Here is a 25,910-nt window from a genome sequence, read left to right as displayed (position 1 = left end):
ATCAAAATTGAACAAGAGATTCCAACAATATAAAAGCATCCATTCTTTGATTCAGTTGGAAAATAGGTATTGGGCAGTATAATTTTAGCAATGTAGTGTTTTTATTTTGAAATGCACGACATTGCCAGATGGAAAATTGTTATAACTGAATGCCATCGATCTCGAATAACTTTCTAATATAGTCCTATCCTAAAAATAGAGCTTAGAGTCTGCAGTAAGCCTGTTTAATGTTAATTGGAATTACTTCCAGGTTCAATTAGGATTGGACTGTCTTTTGCACGCCAGGGAGTAGGCTTTTAATGGTTATTTCTATTCTCTTCGCGGCTATAGTGCAAAGGATGGGATATATAATCTTTAACTACTAAATGCAACTTGCTTCCCAGTGAAATGTATAAGGTTTTGCTTTTGCCTCCAAGAAACCCTGGAAGGAGAGAAGCATTCAACTTCTTCTCCAGCTCTTTTGGGTATTTGAGATGTGTTTGAATATTAGTAGCTCAGGTTGGTAGTGGGCTGTTGGTTTTATCTCCAAGCTTGGCAATTTGGCTGCAAACGTTTCATCTCCATTTGGGGGGACATCTTCAGTGTGCTTTAAACTGAATCTTTTGGGTGTGCTTAGCTTGGGATTTGGCGATCTGATCTTTCAGGGTGACTTACCCCTGAGTAAATGCTCACAAGGCCCTGTCCTCTGGGCTGATTTATAACCTCTGCCAGCCTTTGGGAGTTGATATTATACCCACCACGATTGGCACATCACTAACTGGAAACCACTGAGGAAAAGGCCTAAGTCTGAGGGGAAATGTGCCCTTTTGAAAACCTCTTGAGGTTTCCTGAGGCGATTCCCCCCACCCCAAGAGGAAAGCTCTGATTTGAGGATGGCCGTCTCGTACTTTGAAACAAATCCGACTGTCCAAAATTAGACGATATTACACAATTACGGGGGCAGTTAGGGTATTCCCGCTTCTCGGGCTGCCTGGAGAGGCCTTTCTGCCCTTTCCCCACCAGAGAGCACGCTCCGTTTCAAAGCTACAGCAAGGGGGCAGGGGGGTGGGGTGGAAGGGTTGAGGGACCGGCCGCGGCCTTCACCCTCTCCTCCATCTTCCCGCCGCTCAAAAGAGGCTCAAGCGCGGTTTCCCCCCCCCCAACACGCACACTTTTTTTTTTATAATCCCCCTCAGCCGCTTGAGGCGAGCGGGCCGTCCCATTCTCAGCCTCGGCGGGGGCGCCCGCCTCGCGACCCCCACCCCGCCCGCCGCTGCGCCCGCGCAGGCCCGCCGCCGAGAAGGCAGGAGAGGCGGGAGTGCGCGTGCCCCCTGTTCTCCTCCCTCCCCCCCAAACTCGGCTTGTCCGGCTCTCCTCGCTTCTCTCTCTCTCTCTCCTCTCTCTCTCCCTCCCCCCTGTTGGTGACGATGGTACGGCCCGAGGGTTAGCGGAAGCACGGCCGCTGAGGCGCTGCCATGTTGAGCCGCCTCCGCCTCCTTCGCCGCCGCCGCCGCCGCAGCAGCAGAGGCAGCCGCCGCCGCTTGTGCTTTGTTGTCGGCTCCATGTAGCTGGGGGCCCGGGGGAGGGAGGCGGGGAGGGGGGCGGGCGGGGGAGAGTGCGGCCCAGGGCCAGCCAGCCAGCCAGGCAGGAAGAGCGAGTGCGGCGAGGAGCCGCCGCCACCACCAGGACCAGGCCGCCGGGCCTGAGGAGAAACCATTTACATAGAGCGACGAGAAGACATTTATTTTTTACCCCCCCCCCCTCCCTCCTTCTACGAACGGCTCCTCCTCCTCTTCTCCTCCCCCCCTCCTTTCTCCCGGCCGCAAAACCATGGAGGCCAATTGGACCGCGTTCCTTTTTCAGGTGAGGGGGAGAACAACGCCCGATCGTTAAATATATCTATATCTATCTATATATTTCGGTTTCTTTTCCGCTCCTTAGAACACCCATCAACACCGCCCGCCGCCCCCCCCCCTAGACGGCCAGCGCGCTCCCCCTCCCCGTTTAGGCCTCCTCGCCAGAGGAGGAATCCGGCCGGCTGCCTCTCAGCAGCGGCGCCCTCGCTTTTCTCTACCGCCCCCCCCCCGCCCTCAGCGCAGACAGGGGGGGGATATAGCGGGAGGAGGAAGAGGAGGAGAATCTGGTTGCGCTCGCCAGCGCTGTGGGAGGCCAACGGGAGCGCTTTTCTCCCCCCCTCCCTCTGTTTCCCCCCCCCCATAAATAGCTGCTTTTTCTCCTCAGCGCCGGCGGGGAGGACGGTTCCCCCCCCCGCGCGCGCGCAGCCTTCGCACGCGCGAAAAACTAAAGAGCGCCCTCCTTTCCCCCCCCGTTTAATTTCTCTTCCCCCCCCACCACCCGAGGGGGCAGAAGAAAAAGAGGGGAGAGTGTGAAGCCGTGTGATTGGGGAAGGGGGGGCCCGAATGTGCGTGGGTGTGGGGGGGTTTATTTTTCTACTTTTTTAAGCTTTGCTCCGAATAGCCTTGGCCGTTCCCCGCCAAACTATTTCCCCGGGTTTGTTTTTTTTTGTTTGTTTGTTTCGTGTTCGAGGGGAAAAAAAAAAGGAGAATGCTCTCATTGTGGTTGGGATTATGGGGGGGGGGGGTTTTGCAAGGTTTTGGATACTTCTCGCTTTGGACCAGTCATGTCCTTGTTGCGTTTTTTTTTTTAAAAAAAGGGGGGGGGGAGGAAAGATCTCGTTTCTTTCTCCTCTGGGCTTTCATTTTTGTTTAAAGATTGCAACTAAATCTGTATCTGTGGGGCTTAACATCCCTGCTGGCTCCCATCCCCTACCGTTTTTTTTTCTTGCTGCATTTTTTTTCTCCCCTTTAGCTTTTTCTTCGCTCCAGTTCTTGAGAGCGATTTCATCCAATTTGCCCCGCTGTGTGAGGTTTTTCTTCCCTACTCTTTCCCTCTCTGCTCAGAAATTTTTGCTGCATTCCTTGTTTCTTCTGTCTCTGTTCATGGGTGGTGATGGTGGTTAAGGAATAATAGATTGCAGCATTGCTCTCCTGCTCCTACATCCATTCTGTTCTCTTCTTCCTTCTCGGCCTTTCAGTGAAATACTCGAATTTTGTTTTCTTAGCCCGTGTACTGCAAAATGGGATTCTGTGCATACTTTGCTTGCTTGAGTCTCTCTCCATCTTGTGTTTTCAAGCAGCTTCCAGTACTTCAGCAGCTTTATCATTGTCTTTTCTGTTTCCCTGGGATTCCTGATTCCCTCCCTTGCCAATACACACTGTGAGATTCTCTATCCATTTTGCTTCAGTCTTCAGTAATGTTTGCTTTGAATTATTTTCTTGTTATCAGATGCTTCTGTTACCTCATATTAACGCATCACCCCCTTTTTTTCTTTTTCTTAACTTTTACTGTTTACTTTGCATGCTTCCTTATTTTTTAATTGCAGCTGTTTCCCTATCATAGTTGTATCAATGGCACTTCCATTATCTTTTAAGGTGCCACATGAGCTTGTAGGGGGTGATCTGTATTAGACTTAGTCTGGAATTAATTTCTGGCTGCTACATTTTCTACCTCCTGCGCATAATGTTACCCTTGATTGTCACTTTTTAAATGTGTTCTTGGTGGTTTATTTTCTTTTCATCATCTTTGTTCTTGAGAGTGATGGGTTCTTTAATTTTGTGTGCAGTATTCTACTTTTGTCTCCATTGCTACCTCCTGTTGTCTTCCATTTTTGAAGTGCGCTACTTATCTCTACGCATGACAAATTTAGACTCTTCCACTGCTTACAACTTGGTCCTCCAATTTTTTTCTGCTATGTTCTCTGCTTTTGTACTTCGCCCCCCCCCTTTATTTCTGCGGTTCCTCCCTAGGATGTCATTGTCACCATTACTTTCTTTTGATCCCCACAGTGTTGTATTTCATTCCATCTGCCTTTTAATTTTGCTATTTTTCTTTTTCCTTCATTCTCATCTCTTACAGATGATCGCTTACCACTTTCTGCCTTGCAGTTCTAGCTTTACTACTTTATCTTCCTTTCCCCTTTTTATAAACATGTATCAAGATGCTTCATTGTATCTTCTTATCCTTTCTTTTAAAAAACAGGCACTTTATCTACTCAGTTGTCTTTTGTTCTGCTCTCCTATATTATCCTCTTTAGCCTTTAACCTATTTTCCTCTCTGCTAATCTGCCACATTAAACCATTTGTTTTCCTGTTTCTTTTTGCTGCAACTCTGGGAAGTGCTACATTTCTATTTTAAATTATTTTATGTGATTGTCTACTTGATAATGTGATAACATCTTAAACTTAAGAACAGATATTAATATTCAGAGGCAGTCAGTTTAGGAAATATAGCTTATTATTCCTTAGGTACAGATTATATTATAGTCTGCTTTGACAATTAAGAGGAATGATGCTGTTTACTGAAACTGAATTAAAATTAATATTGGGACAGAAGTGATTTTATGATGGTGGAGATGATGGATAGGGTAGTTTGGAAAGAAAATACATTCAGCTTTTTTTTTTTTGCTTGAGCTAAAAAAAAAACTTGTTCAAGAGAAAATTCCAGAGATTGTTCTCATCAAATTTGGATTTACTAAGTGATAAAGCATGTCTTCAAGTTAAGCTGTGATTTCTTTAAAAAAGGACTGTTAAGAACTATTAAGGATTCTAGAAAATAATGCACTAAAATGATGGTACATAGCTTGCAAGTTGAGTCATTTGGAAGATCAATCTTCTCTAAGGAATGCTGTATACCAGATTACTTTGTCTTTAAATCTACAAGCCAGATGAGAACCTAGGGTTATAATACATTTTCCTTTTTTAGCTTGAAACTGTATACTAATTACAATACCTCTTTCTTCCCTGAAGGTAAAATAATACCCTACAAATTATGAGTTTGCGTCATTTGCCTACTTAGTTTTCTGTTCTTTTTAAAATGCAAAGCATGACTCCAGTTTAAAAACATGAATTGGAAGAATAAATCTGAGGTGAATGCATTGCAGTCTTTCTTTTCTAAAATCAAAAGCCTTCCAAGTACAAGATGAGTCATTTGCTTTGGTGCCCATTCTCTGGAAACAGGCTTAGAACAAGATCTTGAAACCAAAATTTGTTTGATCCTGTAACTCATACAAAGTTTATGTATCTTAAATCTATATACAGTAGGCATGAAGTGTTCTATTATTAACAATTATAAAATATAATTCAGTTAGAAGTCTTATTTGATCATTCTGAATTTTGTTAATCTCTAGAGAATATTGCATGCCTTCCTCTCTGAATCCTTATGAAATCTTTTTTTTTTAATAACCACCTAATTGACAGAATGTGGATTGTGGTAAGCTACAGTGGTGCTTTTCTGGAAAATATTGACAATCCTTGTTTTGGAAAGCTGTAATTAATAGAAATGTTGCATTTTTTTCATTCTCCACTTTTAGTAAATAGGTAATAATTTTAGAATCAGTTCTTAAAAGTCATCTTCAGATCATTGAGTTTAAAATCACAAATTATGACTGTTGTGCCTCCTTATACTTAATATGGTTTTTGGTAATTAAAGAAATATATTTCTGGCTTATATCAGAATTAACATATGTTTTAAAACAGTCTTTAAGTTGCCTAGAAAGTTCAGGCTACATGTTAATAAAGACATCATGCATCTAATAGGTCGTTCAAGGTATGATTCACTGATGCTAATTAGTAACTCTAACTTCAAGGTACAATGCAAAAAAACTTTGCCTCTAGCTACAGAAGTTTGTAGTACCAAATTTTTCTACCCTAGGTCATGAAACAGGATTTTGTTTTATTATAAAAATTCCATTCATAAAATAGAAATCCAAGAAGTATTGAATATATATATATATATAAGATATACCAAATAAACCATGCTTTTTCATTTAGATCCTTGGTTTGGCTCTACAGGAGAAAACAGGACACAAAGGAATATTTATTTAAAGATAACTTTAAACATATTAAATGCTTTTGTTGTATGTGCCTTTATTTACAAATTAATTCTTAAGATCCCCTTATAGGGCATAACAAAGGGCAACAAGATTTCTAGAATTGGTTACATGTTAACAATTTTCCATTTTAGGAAGCAAGAGCTGTCCAAATAAAGCCTGCCTACCATAGACAAAATAAGGTGGCGACTTCAGGCAATAGAGTTGTAGTACATGAATGGCAGCAACTTTACTTTTATTGTAATTTTTTTGTTTCATGTGCAAAATAATTTATCCAGTTCTTAGCATACTGAATGCATTGGAGTAAAAGGGTGGCATCGTGTGTCACTCTAATCAGTAACACAGTCAATTTGGGGTTGGGTCAATGTGCATATGACCTTTATAATGGAAGGTATCAATATGAGATGACATTAGTAAAGATTTGAGACAAACATGCAACACATAAAAGAGCCTACAAATTATGGCTGCTTGAACCTTGCCCAGAGGATTTGGTCTTTTACAGAATTGCATTCTTCGGTCTTCAGATTCTGTATCCTATGCTCTTAGGCCAGGAATTGGCTGCTGGAGAACTTGGGCTAGAACTGTATCTCAAGTTATTTTTCAACCTGCACAGAGAAACAAAACTGGGTTTTTGCTGTCTAGACCAGAGGTCCCCAACCTTTGGGGCACAAGGGACCGGTTCCACGGAGAAGAGGCTTTCCACAGACCGGAGGGTGGGTGGTTTTATGTGGTGCCGGCATCTTGCGGATGGGGTTTTCTTTTTTTATGCGGCCCAGTTGCTGGCATGCCTCATCCCAGTACTGGTCCACGGCCTGGGGGTTGGGGACTCCTGATCTAGACTGATCAGAATTGGGCATCGCTGAAAGAAAGTGGAATGGATTCTGCCCTGCCACATTATATTCTGTAAATTTTCTTCAGATGCCCTTCAGATATATAGTCTTCAGCTTCCAATATATATACTAAATATAGTAAAGTGGTATACAGTCCTAGTTTACTTTTCAGCATTGTGTTTGGTTGTATTTCTTTCATTGCTCAAAAAGCTAGTTGCGGAATCATTTAGGTGAAATCCTGATGGAAAGTGAAATCTTGTGTCGGGGTCATTCTCTGGTCACTGTTCTCTATTCATGCTATCAAATATGCTTGTTTTTTGAAATGCAAGCTTTGCTTGCAGACCTTGTTATTTTTCTTAGGCAACAATGATCTGTGCAGTGAGAATAGATTTGGGAACTCAGCATAGAGCCTATTCTGAAAGCTCCTTGCACTTAAAGAATAAAACAGCTGCAGGCATCTTTCCCATCTCCAGTAAGCGATTAATTTTTACAGAACTGTAAAGTTAGTTAGTATATAGCAACAGTAGCCAAATTAAAAACATCTGGTCATATTTTTATCCCAATTTTTCAGATTGGAAAACAGGGAAATATCATTGCATAGACAAACCAGGTTTTCAGCTGTCCCAGATCCTGGCTAGAAATGCTTTCTCATTTCCACATCTCTGTTCTCATGTACAAATGCAATAGACGAGGAGAGAAGACTAGTCAGAAAAGCTGAAGAGCAAAAACACACAATTGCCATTTCCTGTCTTATGTAGTATGGGTAATAGATTGTGGAAGCTTGGCACATCACGTTATGGATCACCAGCTGTTCTTTTCCTGCCTAAAAAGTTATGAGCTACGTATTTGACTTAGATCAGACTATTCAAGTGGAAAAAATCCTGTTGAAATGCAACTCATGAGAGGGTTGCACGTTGTAGACTGGGGCTGGGATCCAAAGAACTCTTAAGTAGCTTGGGGGTGGAGCATTCAATCAGTTTTTGTCAGACAAAAGCCGCCTGTGTTTCATGATAAACTGCTTTTGAAATGGAGTGTTTCAAAACTAACTTGTGATGATGCATATAGTGTAAAACTTTGTGAGAGCTTTAGCCTGTTTTTCTGCATTAAGCACACAGTACTGTAACTTTTTAACTTCAAGGAAACCTATGAGCTATTTCCAGCTGTAAACGTTTTTTGAAAATCTTTGTGGATACTTGTTTTTGGTGATATCGTTATTGTTGTATTGGTGTACAAAGAATGGTTCTTCGGAAATGTTATTTTAAAAGAACTCTTTCTACCAAAGTGTTTTCAGTGTTGTCAAGTCAAATCTATTTCAACCACTACTGTAATGGGTGAATAAATTCTGATTCAGAATAAGAACAGTTCTGCCTATGACAAATTCTGTTTAAGCTTAAGTAAGGAAAAGCAGTGTTTTTTTTAATCTTTCTATCCCAATTTTTCAGGGACTAACCTATAATAAAGGAAATTTGATGATGACAATTGAATTAATAGATCAAACTAAGTTCTTTAGGTAGCAGTTCATTTGGAGTATTTAAAAACTTGAATTAAGGAAAGTTCTAGGATCTAAGGCTAATACTGTACAGATAGTCCTTGACTTAACAAGAATTTATTTAGTGACCGAAGTTACTATGGCACTGGAAAAAGTGATTTATGACCATTTTTCACACGACCATTGCATCACCCCAGTGGTCATGTGATCAGAATTCAGATGCTTGGCAACTGACCCATATTTATTACGGTTGCAGTGTCCCTGAGTCATGTGATCACTTTTTGTGACCTTCTGACAAGCAAAGTCAATAGGGAAAATGGATTCACTTAACAGCTGTTAGTAAGTTAAAAACTGTGATGGTTTCACTTAACAACTGCGGCAACAAAGGTCGGAAAATGAGGTTAAACTCACTGAACAACCCTCTTGCTTAGCAACAGAAATCTGGATCTCAAGTTGAGGACTATCTGTAGTCTGTAGAAGAAAATCAAGATGCACTTAAACTGTTCATTGCTGAGTAATGGCATGCTCTGTATGGATTATTCCGAGTCATCTTGCGCTCTGGCATGTTTAACAGTTGTGTAGCAATTGGAGTGGCAGTGCTCATACAGCACCTCTGCAGTTCCTTTAATGCAGTGCATTTTTGTTGCATTGCAAAGCTGTTGCAGTTGCAGCACTGCCCTGAGAAAATAAGTGTTTGGTTTAAGGAGTTGCAGACAGGAGCTAAGTACCACATACTCTGTAGTATATTTTGTCTTTGAAACTTAAGTATTTCGAACTTAAGAAAATTTCATGGAGATTCTATCCTGTCCTGTGAGATCAAATTTATTTATATTGCTTTCTCAATGTTCTATTTAACATAGATGACTTTTTAAAGGTATGTGGCATAAGGGGAAGGGAAACTCTTGCTTGAAAACTGAAATTATTCTTAAGAGAGTATAGATTTAAAAGTACCTATGCTTCTGTGAAAATTGTCCCTCTTGTTCCTATTCCCTCTGCTTGAACTCTACATTTTTAACATGGTAATAGAAACATTCAAAATACATTGAATGTTTGCACAATATATCTGCTGTATGTATCTCAGGTGGTAGGACCCTCTATAAAATAAGTTACTGGACCATACCTCATTCTGTAACTCGTTTGTGTCTGTTCCCAAACATAGTGATAAGATCTCTAGGCTTCAAACTCAGATTAGTTTTAGAAATTAATATTTTGGAGTTATGACCTAATTTCCTTCTGTTTTTTTTAAGCAGTAGCTGACCAAAAAAGAATAATTCTTATTTTTGCCTATTTTCAATTGCTTGGAATGCCATAGTCATTCTACTATACTGTATTGTTTCAGAAAATGTGAGCTTCAAATTCATATTCTGTAGATTTCTTTCCAGCAGAGACAATCAGTTTGCAAGTAACTGAATCAACTAGTTCCTTGTTTAGCTAGCTGTGGTTTCAACCAGGCTGTTTCATGGCTTTGTTTCAGAAGCTAAAGCCTATCATTGTGCTATTCTTTCATATGTATTCACAATCTAATAAAGTATACTGAGTATTCATAATTATTTTCGTAACTTGTAGTTAACCAAATAGTCTGTCATTAAGATAGAGATCATGTAATATGTTGAATATCATGAAATACACCCAGTCATTACCTCAAAAATTGCTCCCCTCAGGGAATCAAAAGATGGGTTGCTGTAATGAGCACCTTACCACATCCCTTTGTGATGAGTGCCTGTGTTTGGAAAATAAATGGCTTATTGGGGAAATCACGGCAGGTAAAATTATGTAACTGTAGTATCAACGAGGGTTCTTTGGCTGAGGATTGGTTTTTTTATATAAAAAATAAGGGAGATTCCTCCATGGTTTTTGTTCATAAGTGAAAATTATTAATTTTTGAGTTGTCAAGAGTATAATTAATAAATGCTCCCATTTATGAAAGCAGATGTTGGTTTTCAGAGTGTATTACTGCAAAAACTTGAGTTACCTTGGAAATTTTTAGTTTTCCCAGTCAGAAGTTCAGTATATAATAGGTATGAAATAAGCTTATTAAGAATGTCTATGCCTCTCCCCCACAAGGTGCAGATTTGTTCCACAACTCATTGCTTCCAACTAAATAGAAAAATTGTAGTGGGACGAGTATACTTGGGTTAAGACATAAGATGGGAATAAGGTAAGACGGTTCAGTTTTGACCGTATGACCACCAAACTGCTTTCCAGGACCTTCAGAACAGCTTTTAAATACATTTTATTTTTTTAAAAAATTGTGGTATGGATTCCCATCAAGTAACAAATACTGTAATGCAATCCTCAAAATAGGTTGATTAGAATGTTTTTTTAAAAAGATATTTTTCCAAAATCTAGGGAGAAAAATTAAAAATCTAGCTTTGCTTCTACCTACGCATGTGGCAAGGTTCTGCCATCTTCAACCTTCTCAAAAACATGTTGCCCTCAGATCAATAATCGCCTACCTAACTACATAAAATTTCTTGAAATTTTGATGAAGCAGAAAGAATTTCTTAAGTTTATGGGGAAAATATGTTTGGGAGGAATTGAAAAATGTGCAGTACTTCTACCCATAACTTGATATGTTTATAAACATATGTTTGGTGTTTTGAAATACAATAATTATAAGTGTTTATTGACTGAACTGTCTTTAAAGTAATTTAATTAGAGCTGCTGAACTCTAGCAACAGATTTTCATTTTTGCTTTGCTAAGGAGAAGCAGGCAGTCAAAAAAAGTTAACATTGAAGACAAAAAAAACCCAGCTTTGGTAAAACAAAGGAGGCTGTGTACTCCAAACTTTGTATCCCCAACAAGTACAAAAAGCATTGATTTTTCAGAAGATGAGGGAAAAAAATCAGGAGTCAAAATTCAGAATACGGATTTTGTATAATCGGTCTCATTTTCTGACTCCTGAAAATTGATGATTTGACTCTTTGAGGCAAGTTTCTCTACTATTTCATGTGTTAATCTTGGTATAAATTCTAAAAACATAGTTCACATTTTATCCATTTTCTACATTATTTAAAATGAAATCATTAGCAAGTGAGTCACATTCTTTCTTTCTTCAATATTTTGTGAGAAGAAATAAGATCATGAGGTTTTTTTCCCCCCTTGGACTTTTATATTTCTGGCCTACATCGTTGATGGTCAACAATGAATTCTAACTGCTTTGAGTGTAGGAGTTGTGGAACACCAGAATATCTTGACATTCATACCATTTAGCAAATGTCATATATTTAAAAAACTCACTTTATATTTCCCTGTAAACCATATTCACTACATAGTTCTGTTGGGTATGAATCAATTTGTCTTCATTAAATCAGTGGAAAACAGGCTTCCTAAAAGTTATGTTCACATTTTTCCTAAAAATAGAAAAGGTTGGATTCTGCTGAAGGTTCAATACACATTGGCATTACTCAGGTGACCTTGAGAACACAGGTAAACCTCCAAATGGCCTCAAAGACACTCTCAAAGAATGCAAATGACCAGCTGTCTGCAAGGAGTATAAATCCTTCCCTTCCCCACCATCCATTCAGAGCTGAAGAAGCTTCTTGGATGAGAAGCGAAACATCTTCAAAGAGAAACGAGAAAGTCCAGTGGCCTCCTGAAAAGGCCCCTTTGGGTTGGATTCTGCTAGACTTCCCAAGGGAAATAATTTTATAAAAGGGTGTGCACAAACTGTTGGCTGTCTGTACTAAAGGTTGTGTATATTAGAACAAGTTCCATTTGTTAAAATGGTATTATTCGTAACTGAAATAAATCTGAAAGTACATCAGCTAAGCTTGAAGATGTGTAGAGGGTTTTCAGAAGATGTGGCTCTGGTAAAATGTGGCATTTAAAGAGTTGCTTGGTGATTCTGCTGAGTGCTACTGTTTTTTATTTATTTTTGATAAGTTGGGATCTGGAAGGAGGACGTGTGTCCTTCGTGATCCGTGCTAGTCCTTTCTGTGGCTTTTGACACAGCCAGCTCTAGTGTCTTAGAGGAAGGACTGCCTCCAGGGGGTGGGGAAAAAGATTCATTGTCTTGCATTGGCTCCATTCTCTCCTTAATGGGTGGTTTCAGTTTGTGAAAGAAAGAGATGAGAGGTCAACTGAGTGGTCCTAATTTTGGGAATGCTGTAGGAATCACTTCTCCTTGCCTTTTAACAAGAAGCTACTGGGTGAAATCATCCAGCAATTCAAGGTATGATAGCATGAGTATACGTGGGATACTCTACAGTATGTTCTTATCCTATAAGGCAGATGCTGTCGTGATGGTGCCTGGAAGTCGTAAGATTTCGGTTGGGAAAGGAAAGGTTGAAGCTGAATGTGGGTAAGATAGGTTTGTCTATCCATTGGGGTTCTCTGTTGCTGCAATACAGGGGTCCTTCTGGACTTACGGTTTCTGATTCATCAAGTGGAGTTGTTGCCAGAGAAGCCTATATCTAGGTTCAGCTGGTGCACCAACTGGGCAAGAAGACCTGGCCACAACAGCTTAGACTTTCATCACTACCCACCTTGACTATTACAATGCATTTTTCACGAGGCCGTCTCTAAAGAGTACTTGGAAAGTGCTGCTAGCCCAGAATGCAGCGGTCCTCATGGTTTATTGGCGCTCACTACTATCGGCGGTGATTTTGGTGGGTCCAGCACTGGCTACTGAATTAGTTTTCTATGTACAGTTCAAGGTGCTGATATTGTCTGTAAAGCCTTTATGACTTAGCTCCTGATTACTTCAGCTCCAAAGAGAAAACTGGGAAGAAACATTTTGCAATCCTACCTCTCCAAGAGATTTGTGGGGTTGAGACTAGTGACGCTGCTTTTCTGTGGCAACATTGGAGCTTTGGAACAGCATCCTAGGGGGAGGACAGGCAGGCCATCGCCTTGTTGGCTTTCTGGAAACTGAAAAATCGAGCTGTTTCAGGAGCCCTACCTGCTTTTTGTGTTATTTTTTGTTTCTGATCTTGTTCTTGCTGTCATTATTTTGATTGCATTTAACCTCACCATGAATATTTTAACTTTGGTTTATGTAGCCTGAAGGCTACTGAAAATTGTTTGATTGCGATGGGGTAGATAATGGATGGGTGAGTGGGTGGGTGGGTGGAGTGGAGTGCTAATATCTCCAAAAGTGTACTTTCACCATTTTTGGTTTCTAGTTAGAAACTTTTTTTTAAAAACAAAGGTAAACATTTGAATGTAAGAATTTTAGCAGTTAAGGGCCTTCAGTTTCTTTTGAAGTCAGAGCTATATGTTGACTCTCCATGAGTAGATTGCTAAGTTGTGTGTTTTTTCTGCTGATCAAGTGCACACATTGCATCCCTCACTTCTGAAAGTGTGAATGTTTGGTTTCAGGCACACGAAGCATCGCATCACCAGCAGCAAGCAGCACAAAATAGTTTGCTGCCTCTCCTGAGCTCAGCTGTCGAACCTCCTGACCAGAAGCCCATTTTACCCTTGCCGATAACACAGAAACCTCAACCCCCACCTGAAACACTAAAAGATGCCATTGTTGGGATTAAAAAGGAGAAGCCGAAAACCTCCTTTGTATGTACGTACTGCAGCAAGGCCTTCAGGGACAGCTACCATTTGCGGCGCCATGAATCCTGCCACACTGGGATAAAGCTGGTGTCACGGCCAAAGAAAGCCCCTGCGACAATGGTGCCCCTAATCTCCACCATTGCAGGGGACAACAGCCGGACATCGCTGGTTTCCACCATTGCAGGCATCTTGTCAACCGTCACAACGTCTTCCTCTGCTACCAACCCAAGCAGTAGTGCCGGCGCCACAGCCATGCCGGGGACACAGACTGTGAAGAAGCCCAGCAAGCCCGTCAAAAAGAACCACGCCTGTGAGATGTGCGGCAAGGCATTCCGGGATGTCTATCACCTAAACAGACACAAGCTGTCCCACTCGGATGAGAAGCCTTTTGAGTGCCCAATTTGCAACCAGCGCTTCAAGAGGAAGGACCGCATGACCTATCACGTGAGGTCTCATGAGGGTGGCATCACCAAACCTTACACCTGTGGTGTTTGTGGAAAAGGCTTTTCGAGGTACCATGTAGAAAATCCCAGGCGAGCTCAAGTATTGGATTTTCATTCTGCGTTCGCGGTGGGTGGGAGGATGGGAGGAATTGGGATAGGAGAGAAAGAAGCAGGGATGGGATGGAGATGGGGAAGAGGGGCACCAGGAGAAGTATCTTTGAATTTAAGTCTGCAGTCAGCCTTTGCTAATGGTGGGAAATAACTGCTTGTTTAAAATCCAGAATTAATTAGCCTGCCTTTGGCCTGTGGGATGCGGTGGCTCAGTGGGTTAGGACGCTGAGCTTGTCGATCAGAAGGTCGGCAGTTTGGCGGGTCGAATCCCGAGTGCCGCATAACAGAGTGAGCTCCTGTTACTCGTCCCAGCTTCTGCCAACCTAGCAGTTCGAAAGCACGTAAAAATGCAAGTAGAAAAATAGGGACCACTCCGGTGGGAAGGTAACAGCGTTCCGTGCGCCTTTGGCGTCTAGTCATGCCGGCCACATGACCACGGAGACGTCCTCGGACAAGCGCTGGCTCTTCGGCTTTGAAACGGAGATGAGCACCGGCCCCTAGAGTCGGAAACGACTAGCACACATGTGCGGGGGAACCTTTACCTTTACCTTTACCTTGGCCTGTAGTGAAGGCATAGGCCTTTTTTTTAGCACCTTTTGTAAGTGTTACTATGTAAGGCATTAATTTAGCAGTGTTGTGGAATCACACAGCCTCCATCTTGCTTGGATAATCTCTCATTTTAAATGGCTAATGGACCTTAAGATAATTTTTATCAATTTAGATTTTTCTGGGGAGATGTACAATAATGACAGGAAACTCACTTGTGTAGCTGAGGTTTTGCGCTATGAAGATTTTCTCAGAAAAATTGAGATCATAGATTTGTGTATCTAGGAAATTCCTCTTGTGAAGGATGTTGGATTGAATAATGGTTTAATTCTGTGTTTGTGTAACAATTGGTTTTCTTGTGCCTTTACTTTTCTTCTTTTTCCACAGACCTGATCACTTAAGTTGTCACGTCAAACATGTTCACTCCACAGAGAGACCCTTCAAATGCCAAGTAAGAATTTTTTTATTGATCTGTAGTGCTTAGCTTATTAAGACACCCAAGTGGACTCTAGTAGAATCTGAAGTTAGACATCATTAGATGAAATGGAAGGTTCAGAGCCAAGTATTACAATTAACCCCCATTATGACCTTTGGGCAGCACATAACTAAACTCTAAAAGGTAAAGAGGGTTGGACCTGGTTAATATGGACAGACACCAGCAGGAAATACCGGAATCGTAGGCAATTGTGGAAAGCCAGTAAAAGTTGGTGTCAAATGCTTCTGCTGATAAGGAAATTACAGTAGATGAGCTTGGTTCATAGTCTTATCCTTTGAAAAATACATTAGAAGTTAATAAAGGCCTTAGCTTGGGCAATATCCCCATGAACGTGATTAAGTAAAAATCAGAAAGAGTTACTTGGGAATAAGTTGAAAAAGTTATGGGAGCAGAGGAAGTCACACTTGAGCAAAAATTAATTGTGAGAAAAAATTAACTTGGACTGGTACTTATTAGGCCAACTGAAGCTTTACAAAATAATTGCAAAATTTAGAGGGTTTTTTTTTTTTAAAAAACCCTCTTCATTAGTAAGTTATTAAAATCCAACAAAGACCCCCCCCAAAGAATGATGGTCAATGTGGTAGATTCCATTCTAAAATGGAGTGAAAGAGCCTCCAAAGTTTGCAAATGGGGTTTCGTCAGGCCAGAGATGGAGTTTGGCTGCATCCTCCCAGAATTATTGGTGCTCCATCCTGGAAGTTTTCAAGAAGAGGTTGGACATCTGTTTGTCTGGGAGTTGAATTCTGGGAGTTGAAGTCTATGAGTCATAAAAGAGCCGAGGTTGCCTACCCCTGGTATAAGCTCTCCTGCCTTGAGCAAGGGGTTGAACTAGAAGACCTCCGAGGCCTATCTATGATTCTGTGCATCAAGAAAAAGAAATACGCAGGGAATTGATTAATCCCTATTCTTGGAAATACAAAACCTAGGTGATAATGCCAGGACTATTTTTATCCTATCCTGCGCGCATAAATTTTGGTTATAATAATGAGAGTTGTCTTTATCAGCACATTTTGAAAGGTGCCATATCGGGGAAAGCTGAAGCACAAGAATGATTAATACACAAATAAAGTAAAATGCAACACTTAACGAGTGTCTAAAACCTGCTGTTGTTGCATTTACAGTATACAGAGCGTTTGTGAATAATGAGCTATAGTAATGACATCTAACATAACTAAGTAAAAAAATAAAAGTCTTCATGTAGAAATAGAACCCTGTGGGTAAGCCTGTGCCGCCTTGAGGACTAACCACCTTCCTTGCAGCCACTGCTACACTTCATTCAGTGGGGTCCCAGGAGAAGGGCCTCAGAGCTTCACACAAAAGAAGGTGAACACAGTTTCTCTTTATAGCTTGCGATGAGGAAAGCTGGTGGCATACGGGAATGTGTCGTGGAAGGCGTTCTGTGTTCCTGACTGTTTCAAACCCATGCATGTTCCAGTGAAAACTTGAAACAGGGTTTTATTTTTATTTAACTTTAGAATAGGCCACCCCATTCCCAAAGCTTCTGAACAACTAACAATCAGAAACGTTGCCTCCAGTTAAAAACAACCCCCCTCAAAGATATGTAAACCCACGTATAATATAATAAATGAAAATAACGGTAGCAGAAGTTTCTGAAAAAATATAAAGTCTTTCGATGAAGTTTCATTTCAAATACCATCCTGTGGCTGCTGCCAGATACTTTCAGGAGCTTTTGCATCAAGCCAAATAATTCTGGACTTAATAGTGACAAACTATTTTAGTTATGGAGTCTTACTAGGACCTAAAGAAGAGCTCGTAACTATTGACTGGATGCCACAGTCGTTTTCAGATGACTGAACAACAGGGGTGGGCAACCAGTGGCCCTTAAAGTTTCCCCTTCAATGCCTGAGGGCTAGTGCACTTTTCAGCAATTTTAAAGGTAAAAATGCACAAAAGGAGTATAGTGTGAGCTTTAAAATAACCTAACATTGAGTTTAAAGAGCAAATTCCTAAGCCTGGGTGAACAGGATAAATCCAGGGCTGCCTTATGGTATGGCATGCCTCTGCCCATCTTACTTTACCACCTGACCCACTGTGGCTTTTCTTTTAAAAAATAAAGTGTTCTCTGGTTATCAAAAGATTGCCCATCTTTGTTGGTTTGTTATTTCCCCTTTGTCCGGCTTGTCACTTCACCTCTAATGTCAGACTGCATTTGTTTAGGCAGGCTAATATTTTTTTTAATGTGGGCTAATAATGTGCAAAGTTTATTTTTAAAAAATTTCTCTGTTCCTCTTCTGTTTAGCTTTATCATTGTGTTTCTAAGCCGGTTCCTGATGACTCATTTTGGCCATTAAATGATTTGATTTAAAAGAAAGTATGATTCATACTTTTCAATCTGTTTTTGGCTTTTTTAAAATGTAACTTAATAATGAGGAAAAATATCATGTCCATGGGCATTATCAGGAGATTGTTATGGGAGATTGCCTTGATCTGCTAGGACAGGGGTAGGCAACCTTGGCTCTTTTGTGGACTTCAACTCCCAGAATTCCTGAATCAGCTGACTCAGGAATTCTGGGAGTTGAAGTCCACGAGTCATAGAAGAGCCAAGGTTGCCTACCTCTGTGCTAGGATATATAAAAACACTGTGTCAACCTGATTAGTGTAGTTGTCTTTGCTTTAAGGAATGAAGGTTATCTTTATACTTGAGTAATATTCAACTCTTAGACATAGTTTATGTAATCCCAACATCTAGAAATATACTGCTGTGTCTTAGTATGGATATAAATGGGATTAAAAAATAAATAAATTTAACTTTGTCTGGCTATATGTGCATTGAAGGTAGTCAAAATAGTTTAAATATTATTGCTAATGGCTCTTCGTCCAGGCCTTAGATAAGGATAGTTGACGTCCCTTTTCTCCCACTCCCCTGTTCCCATCTGGGTTTGTTTTCTCTGCCATCTTTGTTTTTTGTTTCTTGTACTGTTATTTATTTTTAAATGTTTTTTAACAATTTGTAAATCACCCAGAGTTGCTGGGAGTTATGTGATACATCGATTTATAATAATTATTATTTGCAGTATGAGAGTGAAAGCATTTTTTGCATTTATTTTAATTCAGTTAGCTTCATGAAATGTTATAGACCAGTACTTCCAGATAGAAAACTTTGTTCTGCTAAGACCACTTAATCCTGATTCTTCCTGGCCCTCTATACTTAGGCAAAATATCTTTCCTGTGTACTACTACAGTCCAAATTTAGGTTTACTAGTTTATTGTTTGTGAGAGTTGTACGTAGTGAGAGGCATTATTATTGTGGGAGCAATGTACCTACTTGTTTAATTATGTCATATTCGTGTGCTTTTTGGGGTGCATAGGATGGAGAATTTTGAACAGAATCGCATAAAATTTCTCTGCAGGGATTTCTTGTGGGGAATTCAAGGTATTTATCAGTTAACTATTAAAGTTAGTGTTCAGTAAATGAGTATTCTGCTTTAGACCTTTTTCTTTTCTGTGTAGACCTGCACAGCTGCCTTTGCTACCAAAGACAGGCTGCGGACTCACATGGTGCGCCACGAAGGAAAAGTGTCATGTAATATCTGTGGTAAACTTCTGAGTGCAGCATATATTACCAGCCACCTAAAGACCCATGGGCAGAGCCAAAGCATCAATTGTAATACCTGTAAACAAGGCATCAATAAAAGTAAGTGGCTTGCCTTTTTTTAAAAAAGACTTCATTTTGCCCACCAATGCAGTGCATACCATTGTTGAGGGGGGAAAAAACATGGATGATTTAGATCATATAAGATGGGACTGGTGTCTTATAGATTAGATCTGTGAAAATGGGAATTTATATTAATGGGAGAGGTTTTTGGAAACCTTCCCCCCCCCCTTTGGAAGAAACAGTCCGAAAACTGCCAGGTTTAAAACTTTGATTGCAGTGTGTCTCCAAAGACTTTGAAATCTGGGTAAGGATTGCTTTCAGTAGTCCTTGCTGCCTCTGGGTTTTTGGCATGCTAGGACTGGTGACTAAACAAGTACTTGGGAAAAAACCCAAGTATGCAGTTATTACTGAAGGCAAAATCTTCAGCTGTTTCAGCAAAAAAATGCCGAGTCATGTCAAACAGCAGGAAATTTGTCAAGAGTTGAATTGGTGAAGATCTGGAGATTACTGGAGACTCGGTGTCAGCCCAATAATTCACTTTGGTTCCTCTCTGAAGCCTTCCATTTCCTTCCATCCCTAAACTAGAAGCCCAAATGTGGTCATAGTACAGGTAGTCCTTGACTTAACAACCATTGATTTAATAATGATTTGAAGTTACGATAACCTTAGAAAAAAGTGTTACGACTGTTGCACCTCTCCCTCAGTCGCATGAATACCATTTGGGCGCTTGGCAACTGGCTCACATTTACGATGGTTGCAGTGATCACAATTGGCAAGCTTCCCATAGGGCTTCTGACAACAACAACAACAAAAATCAATCAGAAAAGCCAGATTTGCCTAAGGACCACATGGTTGTAAATTTGGGTCCAGTCATGTAACAACTTGCTTAATGATCACATCAGTTAACAACCAAAATTCCCATCCCAACTGTGGTCATCAGTCGAGAACTACCTGTATAAGCAAACAAAATAGCAAGCTCCCCAGTGGTGGCAAACAAAATAGGAAAGTCTACGGGTGCATTTACCACGGATTCCTCTAAGAGTAGATTAGGGTTCAAAATTCAAAATTTGCAGAACTCTACCCTGTGTTTGTAAACAGTTACCCAGGTTGTGTTACTAGGTTGTGTAATGATTTTGCTTAATGTATAGGCAGGAATTTTATGAAGGTTAGTTTTTTCTCTGTTACAATGAGTTCTAGCTGCTGAATGCAATAGAATGAGACAGTAAAGAGATGAGGCAGTCTATGTACCTAAAAAACATGTTTTTTTAGCAGTTCTGCAACTACAAGTATGGCACAGGAATCCACCTACAATAGAATATTCTTTCTTGTGTGCTAGCTTTTTTCCCAGTTATAGACATCTGCCACCTGTTGCCTAAGTCTTGTGTACAAGTCTTGTCTGCCAGCTGTGTCATCCCCTTTTTATGCTTATGCAGAGCACCTTTGATGAAAGCATCTGTGTAAATGGATCTTTTTTGGCTCATAATCTTCTCTGGTCCCTATTTCCATGGTTGCCCAATCATAGATGAAATAATATAAATTTATGCTAAAGAAAAATGTGACTGTGTTTAAATATTAAATCATGGGAATCTATGTAATGTTTCAAAAGTTTGTGTGCCATTCCTATCTGAGTTTTTCAGATCTGGTTTATTCAGAATATCTTTTGTTCCTGCAACAATCCAGGGAAGGTAAGTTAGACTAAATCAATTTGATGAGCTTTATGGCTTGACAGGAATTTCATTCAGGCTCTCCATATCTAAAATATAAGTTGTATCTATTATGCAAACTCAGTACAATAAATTATACAGAGCTGTTTCATTTACATTGCAGAATTTGGGTTTTTCAAGCAAGAAAATCTACATCTTCCTGCTTGTGAGTAGCCATGGTTTAAATTTGATATGTTTTAGTATGCTGGTAAAAAAAATGCTTGTTGCAAGATTGATAACTTGTAATTTACTATTAAGATTGTTTGCACTCCATTTTCTGTTGAATGATATTAAATATTGTATTAGCCATTACAGTGGAAACTTCTTATTACTTCTCATTTATTTGTTGTAGCAACAACTGTGATCACTATGGAAGAAACAACTACACACTCTTGTCCTCTGAATACACACACTATTTGTCTTAGGGCTATGTGCTTCATTTTGGCAAATCCATATTATAGAAATTTTGTAGTTTAAGTATACGATTAAATGAAGGCAAGACATTACTGGTGGTCCTCAACTTACAACCATTCAAAATTACAATGCCACTGAAAAAAACTTACTTACAACCAGTTCTCATATTTACGACCATCGCACCAACCCTACAGTCACCTGATTTAAATTCCAGCGCTTGGCAATTGGCATGTACTTACCACAATTGCAGCATCTCAGGGTCACATGATCACCATTTGTGTGACCTTCCCAACTGGCTTCCGACAAAGACAGTGGGGGAAGCTGGATTTGATTAATAACCACATGACTCACTTAACAACTGCAGTGATTGTTTAACAGCTATGGCAAAAAAAGATAATAAAATTGGGCATGTCTTAACAACTTTAACTACTTTGTTTAACCATGGACATTCTGGTCCCAATTGTGGTCTTAAGTCAAGGATTACCTATGTCTCCCTTCTAATAGAAGTCATCTTAAAACTTTTCATGGGTAGAAAGGGTTAAGCTACATTTGTCAAGGAACACCAGCAGTAGATTTCATGATTTAGACATTTAAGAAGAGTTTTCCTTCTCTTCTTAAATGTGCTTAAAATGCAGTTGCTCTGATGTGGCTGAAACTAGGATGTGTCTCAGCAGGTAGTAAAATCTCTCTGCCTTAAAAATTGTACAATTTAGATAAGAGGCAAAGATATTAAAACTTTCTGTCTCTCTCAACATACACATCAATACTAGAATATTTAAAACCTCTTTTTATAGCTGATATTCATTATTACCGTATATACTTGAGTATAAGCCGAATTTTTCAGCCCACTTTTTGGGCTGAAAAATTCCACTTCGGCTTATACTCCAGTCAACAAAAAAAACTTACCGAGGACTTGTGCGCGGCCGAGGCTTTGGTGCTTCCGGGATCGCCCGCACCTCTCCCAAGCCACCGCCGTCCGAGACCTGCCGAAGTTTGGGGAGGTTTGGGGAGGTGCGCGCGCACCTCCCCAAACTCCGCGCCTTGCCTGCCTGCTTCTTTCCGCAGCGGAAAGAAGCAGGCAGGCAGGGCGCGGAGGAACGGAGACTTGCCGACGTTTGGGGAGGTTTGGGCGTCTCCCCAAACCTCGGCAGGTCTCCGTTCCTCCGCGCAGACCTGCCGACGTTTGGGGAGGTTTGGGCGCCTCCCCAAACCTCCCCAAACCTCGGCAGGTCTCCGTTCCTGTTTGGGGAGGTTTGGGCGCCTCCCCAAACGTCCCCAAACCTCGGCAGGTCTCCGTTCCTCCGCGCAGACCTGCCGACCTTTGGGGAGGTTTGGGCGCCTCCCCAAACGTCCCCAAACCTCGGCAGGTCTCCGTTCCTGTTTGGGGAGGTTTGGGCGCCTCCCCAAACCTCGGCAGGTCTCCGTTCCTCCGCGCAGACCTGCCGACGTTTGGGGAGGTTTGGGCGCCTCCCCAAACCTCCCCAAACCTCGGCAGGTCTCCGTTCCTGTTTGGGGAGGTTTGGGCGCCTCCCCAAACCTCCCCAAACCTCGGCAGGTCTCCGTTCCTCCGCGCAGACCTGCCGACCTTTGGGGAGGTTTGGGCGCCTCCCCAAACGTCCCCAAACCTCGGCAGGTCTCCGTTCCTGTTTGGGGAGGTTTGGGCGCCTCCCCAAACGTCCCCAAACCTCGGCAGGTCTCCGTTCCTCCGCGCAGACCTGCCGACCTTTGGGGAGGTTTGGGCGCCTCCCCAAACGTCCCCAAACCTCGGCAGGTCTCCGTTCCTGTTTGGGGAGGTTTGGGCGCCTCCCCAAACCTCCCCAAACCTCGGCAGGTCTCCGTTCCTCCGTGCAGACCTGCCGACCTTTGGGGAGGTTTGGGCGCCTCCCCAAACGTCCCCAAACCTCGGCAGGTCTCCGTTCCTGTTTGGGGAGGTTTGGGCGCCTCCCCAAACCTCGGCAGGTCTCCGTTCCTCCGCGCAGACCTGCCGACGTTTGGGGAGGTTTGGGCGCCTCCCCAAACCTCCCCAAACCTCGGCAGGTCTCTGTTCCTGTTTGGGGAGGTTTGGGCGCCTCCCCAAACCTCCCCAAACCTCGGCAGGTCTCCGTTCCTCCGCGCAGACCTGCCGACCTTTGGGGAGGTTTGGGCGCCTCCCCAAACGTCCCCAAACCTCGGCAGGTCTCCGTTCCTGTTTGGGGAGGTTTGGGCGCCTCCCCAAACGTCCCCAAACCTCGGCAGGTCTCCGTTCCTCCGCGCAGACCTGCCGACCTTTGGGGAGGTTTGGGCGCCTCCCCAAACCTCCCCAAACCTCGGCAGGTCTCCGTTCCTGTTTGGGGAGGTTTGGGCGCCTCCCCAAACGTCCCCAAACCTCGGCAGGTCTCCGTTCCTCCGCGCAGACCTGCCGACGTTTGGGGAGGTTTGGGCGCCTCCCCAAACCTCCCCAAACCTCGGCAGGTCTCCGTTCCTGTTTGGGGAGGTTTGGGCGCCTCCCCAAACCTCCCCAAACCTCGGCAGGTCTCCGTTCCTCCGCGCAGACCTGCCGACCTTTGGGGAGGTTTGGGCGCCTCCCCAAACGTCCCCAAACCTCGGCAGGTCTCCGTTCCTGTTTGGGGAGGTTTGGGCGCCTCCCCAAACGTCCCCAAACCTCGGCAGGTCTCCGTTCCTCCGCGCAGACCTGCCGACCTTTGGGGAGGTTTGGGCGCCTCCCCAAACGTCCCCAAACCTCGGCAGGTCTCCGTTCCTGTTTGGGGAGGTTTGGGCGCCTCCCCAAACCTCCCCAAACCTCGGCAGGTCTCCGTTCCTCCGTGCAGACCTGCCGACCTTTGGGGAGGTTTGGGCGCCTCCCCAAACGTCCCCAAACCTCGGCAGGTCTCCGTTCCTGTTTGGGGAGGTTTGGGCGCCTCCCCAAACCTCGGCAGGTCTCCGTTCCTCCGCGCAGACCTGCCGACGTTTGGGGAGGTTTGGGCGCCTCCCCAAACCTCCCCAAACCTCGGCAGGTCTCTGTTCCTGTTTGGGGAGGTTTGGGCGCCTCCCCAAACCTCCCCAAACCTCGGCAGGTCTCCGTTCCTCCGCGCAGACCTGCCGACCTTTGGGGAGGTTTGGGCGCCTCCCCAAACGTCCCCAAACCTCGGCAGGTCTCCGTTCCTGTTTGGGGAGGTTTGGGCGCCTCCCCAAACGTCCCCAAACCTCGGCAGGTCTCCGTTCCTCCGCGCAGACCTGCCGACCTTTGGGGAGGTTTGGGCGCCTCCCCAAACGTCCCCAAACCTCGGCAGGTCTCCGTTCCTGTTTGGGGAGGTTTGGGCGCCTCCCCAAACCTCCCCAAACCTCGGCAGGTCTCCGTTCCTGTTTGGGGAGGTTTGGGCGCCTCCCCAAACCTCCCCAAACCTCGGCAGGTCTCCGTTCCTGTTTGGGGAGGTTTGGGCGCCTCCCCAAACCTCCCCAAACCTCGGCAGGTCTGCGCGGAGGAACGGAGACCTGCCGAGGTTTGGGGAGGTTTGGGGAGGCGCCCAAACCTCCCCAAACAGGAACGGAGACCTGCCGAGGTTTGGGGACGTTTGGGGAGGCGCCCAAACCTCCCCAAAGGTCGGCAGGTCTGCGCGGAGGAACGGAGACCTGCCGAGGTTTGGGGAGGTTTGGGGAGGCGCCCAAACCTCCCCAAACAGGAACGGAGACCTGCCGAGGTTTGGGGACGTTTGGGGAGGCGCCCAAACCTCCCCAAAGGTCGGCAGGTCTGCGCGGAGGAACGGAGACCTGCCGAGGTTTGGGGACGTTTGGGGAGGCGCCCAAACCTCCCCAAACAGGAACGGAGACCTGCCGAGGTTTGGGGACGTTTGGGGAGGCGCCCAAACCTCCCCAAAGGTCGGCAGGTCTGCGCGGAGGAACGGAGACCTGCCGAGGTTTGGGGAGGTTTGGGGAGGCGCCCAAACCTCCCCAAACAGGAACGGAGACCTGCCGAGGTTTGGGGACGTTTGGGGAGGCGCCCAAACCTCCCCAAAGGTCAGCAGGTCTGCACGGAGGAACGGAGACCTGCCGAGGTTTGGGGACGTTTGGGGAGGCGCCCAAACCTCCCCAAACAGGAACGGAGACCTGCCGAGGTTTGGGGAGGTTTGGGGAGGCGCCCAAACCTCCCCAAAGGTCGGCAGGTCTGCGCGGAGGAACGGAGACCTGCCGAGGTTTGGGGACGTTTGGGGAGGCGCCCAAACCTCCCCAAACAGGAACGGAGACCTGCCGAGGTTTGGGGACGTTTGGGGAGGCGCCCAAACCTCCCCAAAGGTCGGCAGGTCTGCGCGGAGGAACGGAGACCTGCCGAGGTTTGGGGAGGTTTGGGGAGGCGCCCAAACCTCCCCAAACAGGAACGGAGACCTGCCGAGGTTTGGGGAGGTTTGGGGAGGTGCCCAAACCTCCCCAAAGGTCGGCAGGTCTGCGCGGAGGAACGGATACCTGCAGAGGTTTGGGGAGGTTTGGGGAGGCGCCCAAACCTCCCCAAAGGTCGGCAGGAGGAACGGAGACCTGCCGAGGTTTGGGGAGGCGCCCAAACCTCCCCAAAGGTCGGCAGGTCTGCGCGGAGGAACGGAGACCTGCCGAGGTTTGGGGAGGTTTGGGGAGGCGCCCAAACCTCCCCAAAGGTCGGCAGGAGGAACGGAGACCTGCCGAGGTTTGGGGAGGTTTGGGGAGGCGCCCAAACCTCCCCAAAGGTCGGCAGGAGGAACGGAGACCTGCCGACGAGCCGCGGCTACACAGGGTATTCCTGTGTATTCAGGCTTGCAAAATGGCGGATCGAGCCTCTGCTGGCGGCAGAGGCTTGCAGAACGGCGGATCGGCTTATACTCGAGTCAATAACTTTTTCCAGTTTTTGGGGGTGAAATTGGG

At 43.9% G+C, this 25,910-nt stretch overlaps 1 protein-coding gene across 4 annotated transcripts in view; it reads left to right on the top strand.

The window, feature by feature from the left end:
- The first annotated feature begins 1,602 nt into the window (after window positions 1–1,602).
- VEZF1 (vascular endothelial zinc finger 1) overlaps window positions 1,603–25,910 on the top strand; it is a 32,640-nt gene continuing 8,332 nt past the window's right edge. For 2 of the 4 annotated variants that reach the window (XM_083349577.1, XM_083349574.1), the window contains exons 1-5: window positions 12,689–12,817; window positions 13,530–14,248; window positions 15,203–15,266; window positions 18,783–18,966; window positions 20,755–20,796. In XM_083349577.1, the coding sequence (XP_083205703.1) occupies window positions 12,779–12,817; window positions 13,530–14,248; window positions 15,203–15,266; window positions 18,783–18,966; window positions 20,755–20,796 (1,048 nt within the window). In that variant the 5' untranslated portion in view covers window positions 12,689–12,778. Of the gene's footprint in view, window positions 1,843–12,688; window positions 12,818–13,529; window positions 14,249–15,202; window positions 15,267–18,782; window positions 18,967–20,754; window positions 20,797–25,910 lie in introns of those variants that run through there. The other 2 variants (XM_083349575.1, XM_083349576.1) reach the window with 2 other exon arrangements.

The sequence above is a fragment of the Vipera ursinii genome, assembly GCF_947247035.1.
Source record: "Vipera ursinii genome assembly, chromosome: 1".
NCBI lineage: Eukaryota > Metazoa > Chordata > Lepidosauria > Squamata > Viperidae > Vipera > Vipera ursinii.
This window is presented reverse-complemented; position numbering and strand designations above follow the sequence as displayed.